At 43.4% G+C, this 3435-nt stretch overlaps 1 protein-coding gene across 1 annotated transcript; it reads right to left on the bottom strand.

Annotated features, from left to right (window-relative positions):
* Positions 1–1589: 1589 nt before the first annotated feature.
* hoatz (HOATZ cilia and flagella associated protein) lies at positions 1590–2783 on the bottom strand. The gene has a single exon (XM_030736603.1). The coding sequence runs from the start codon at positions 2686–2688 to the stop codon at positions 2218–2220; it is 471 nt and encodes a 156-aa protein (XP_030592463.1). The 5' UTR covers positions 2689–2783; the 3' UTR covers positions 1590–2217.
* Between the last annotated feature and the right edge of the window lie 652 nt (positions 2784–3435).

The following is a 3435-nucleotide window of genomic DNA, read 5'->3' on the forward strand; positions in this document are numbered from 1 at the left end:
TGATGAAGGCGCAGATCTTAGTGTGAAACCACACGCTCATTGGCTAACAACATGTGACTGGCAAGTCGTTGGCAGCTTTCATGCAAGTTAGTGCACGTCAAAGTACTTCACAGATTACTGACAACCCAATAATGAGACATACTGCAAAGTTGTACAGCCCTTACAGGACTTCTTTCAAAGGTCAGGGTCAGGGTTAGATGGGGTCACATTAGGATTGCAGAAAAACAGTCATTAAGAAACTCTCCAAAACATGCAAAATTAAAGATGTCATAAAAGGAATTTTCATTATAGGGGGTACTGGTGGCTTATAACTAATTAATAAACGATTTATGAACCACCAGTAAAAGAAAAGCGACCAAGTTATCTCGAAACACAATGAAAACATTGAAGAAGTGTCCTGACAGGTCCAAAAGGCTCAACATAAACACTTCCTGCTACAGATGAAACTAAAACCATGAAAAGTTTTCTCCAGAGCCACAAACTACTTCTGTTGTTCACCAGTCAGGAGGCTCTGTACTTATTACAGCCAGGGCCGAAGGGCAGCGGAGGATCACTTTAGAGCCGCTTAAGGGTGAATTGCTCACACGATCCGGCTTTGGGAGGTTAAAGAGCGCTTGTAGACGATGGGCTTCTGTGTGCTTTGAAAGCTTTAACCAAATTAGCTCAAGTCAACAGTCAGCAGGCCTCTTCTTATCCTATTATGGTTGGGCCTTCTCCGCTGGACATTTGGAATTTGAATATCCACACAGGCTTCACCTCAAATTATGTCACGCTGTTTGAAGCAAACGGCTGTGTTCCCCGCCTCTGACACCACTGTTGCTCTAACACTCCAAACACCATCAGATTATTCTAGTTTACATTAAAAAAATCTGATTAAAACTGAAAAACACACCTCATCTGTGCTCCGTGTCTGCTGCTAATTAGCAGATGATGCCTCTTAACACCCAGCAGGTCATCAGTGAAGCTTCCAGGTGTGGGTGTTATTTTACCCACTCCTGACAAAGATGGGGTGCAGTCCACTAGTCAGATTTTCTTTGGAAGGTTTCAAACTGACTGAATTGACCTGAAAATATGTGCAGCCATAATAAGTGGTGGTCAGATTTAACTTTTACACTATTCATCTGCACCCACAGTCCCAGGTGCCACCTATGTCTGACCTTTGACCTGGTTTAGGGTTAGGGCTACAGTTTTCTCTTCTAAAGCGCTGAGCAGCAACAGCAGAATTACTTTCACCTGAGCAGGTAAATCATCTTTGTGCACCCCCTACAGAATCTTTTAGTTTTTCCACACAGGTGTTCAGGTCAGAATTCTTCAAAAAAGGGGTGGATGTTAACCAGACACCACCCTAACCTTAGGTGGGCTGCTGGTGACCATGTATTAAAAGATTTTTTGACCTATAAGGCATTCTATTTGCACATATGTTTTTTCATTATCTTTTATTCCATAGTTTTGACATAAACAACTTAATATTTCTTAGTCAAAAATAAAATTAAACATTTTAATTTTCCTGATGTGAGGTCCTCATGGGGTCTGAGAGTGAGCAGATGAAGGGAAGAGCCAAAGGCATGTACAATAAAATCTCCACTTTGAATGATATCAGTTTGTTGAATCATACATCGCAGTCCTGGATGGCAGAGATAATATTCTTTATGCATAAAATGAATTAAAGAGGTCCATAATGGATCCCTCTGTAACACCTGTAGTGTGACCTGAACCATTCAATTAGCATTCATTACATATTATCATATTATTTAATATTATATATTTACAGCATTGAGTTCACTAGAAAAAGGAAGGATCAGAAACTATTTTCAATTTTGTCTCTACTAAAACAACTAATATAACAATGTTTTTATTCACTTCTGTGCATTTTGGACATTTTTTATGATTTTTTTATGAGTATTTAAAATAATAATTAGTTGCCAACAGAGTTGCGTCCATACGCAGGGGTGTGAGGGTGAAGGTGAACTTTGTACATTAATAGAGTGTTGAGTATGGGGTAAAGATTAATAAGTACAAATAAGACAATTCATCATCATCATACTAAAAACAGTGATAGACAGATGGATAAATTGATTGACAGATTGAAGATGTGTGTAACTTCAGTGTACGCAGGGCTCATTTATTTGAGACAAAGAAGTTTCTGCTGTCAGAACTAAAACTGAAGTAATCCCCGTCAGAAACCTCTCTGCTCCTCTCTGCATTCCCAGTTTGCTCCTACTGAAGCTTTCTGACCAGCTCTTTGTCCGCCTCAGAGTCCGGGTCTGGGTCTTCTTTTCCTTTCGGCATTTTGTCTCTCATCTTTTTCCCTTTGGGTTTAAATGCCTCAGAGAGTAGCTCCTTCTGGATCCTCTGCTCCCTCTGCCTCCTCAGCAGAGCCAGGATCTCCTTCCTCTGGTCGCCCATGGCCGCGTACCTCTGCCTCTCCTCCTGCCTCTGCCGGAGATCGGGGGCGCTGTTGAGCTCCGGAGCGGGACCGGCGGCGGCGGTGTTGTTGCGCTGCGGCCGGGACACCGGCAGCCTCTGGCGGATATCCGCCGACACCAGCCGGGACTCTAGCGGCGGCAGCAGGGACAGGGAGCTCCACAGCTGCCTGGCATGGGACACATCCTCCGGAGAGGAGCCTTCAAACACGATGAAGAGCTGATCAATCTCCTCCTGCTCCCGAGGATCAGCCTGGACGGACATTTTTTACCCCTCAGGACAGAAACAGCTCGGGGAAAAATAAATCCAAACCAATTTAAACAGCACGCTGTTGTTTGCTTTAGTCACCATGGAATCAGACTACGGCAAGCCAGCAGGAGTCAGGAATTCTTTCATTCGCGTAAAACTTTCATTATAGATGCAAACGCAGGCCTGTTGGCGATGATTATTCGCTGATTTAAACATGTATTTATGATTATTCCTCACTACTTTTTAAATCCTTGTCATGATATCAAAAAGATGCATATGATTCATAAAGTAGGGCTTCTGGTTTATGGAAAAAAATCATCGTTAGAATTAGAATTAGAATTAGATTCGGCACAGTGGCGCACAGGTCACCGGGAGGTTTGTTTGGCTCTTCCGTGAATTTGAGCAGGAAATAATAAAAGGACCTCTCAAAATCCAGATATCAGTCTCCACTCTGTCACACTTCTCTATAGCCTTTATTCGGCAGAGCGCGCCGCTGCGCGCCGCCAAGACGCGCATGGATACGCGTGCGCAGCCTGCCCCGCGCGTAACTGTTTCAGCGCGTGAGATGCAGACAATCTGTTGTGTGTTCTGCTTCACTGACGGACTTTTCTCACTCCTCTGTTATATAAAGCTTTATTTGAAAGTTTAACCCCTCTTTGTATCTCATTCGGTGTTTAAAGGATCCAGCCTCGCTGCTGGGTATTGAGGGCGCACCTGCAGCCTCAGCATACACTAAAAACTTACACTGAAAAGTCATCACGT

The sequence above is a fragment of the Archocentrus centrarchus genome, chromosome 8 (genome assembly GCF_007364275.1).
Source record: "Archocentrus centrarchus isolate MPI-CPG fArcCen1 chromosome 8, fArcCen1, whole genome shotgun sequence".
In the NCBI taxonomy this organism is placed as follows: domain Eukaryota; kingdom Metazoa; phylum Chordata; class Actinopteri; order Cichliformes; family Cichlidae; genus Archocentrus; species Archocentrus centrarchus.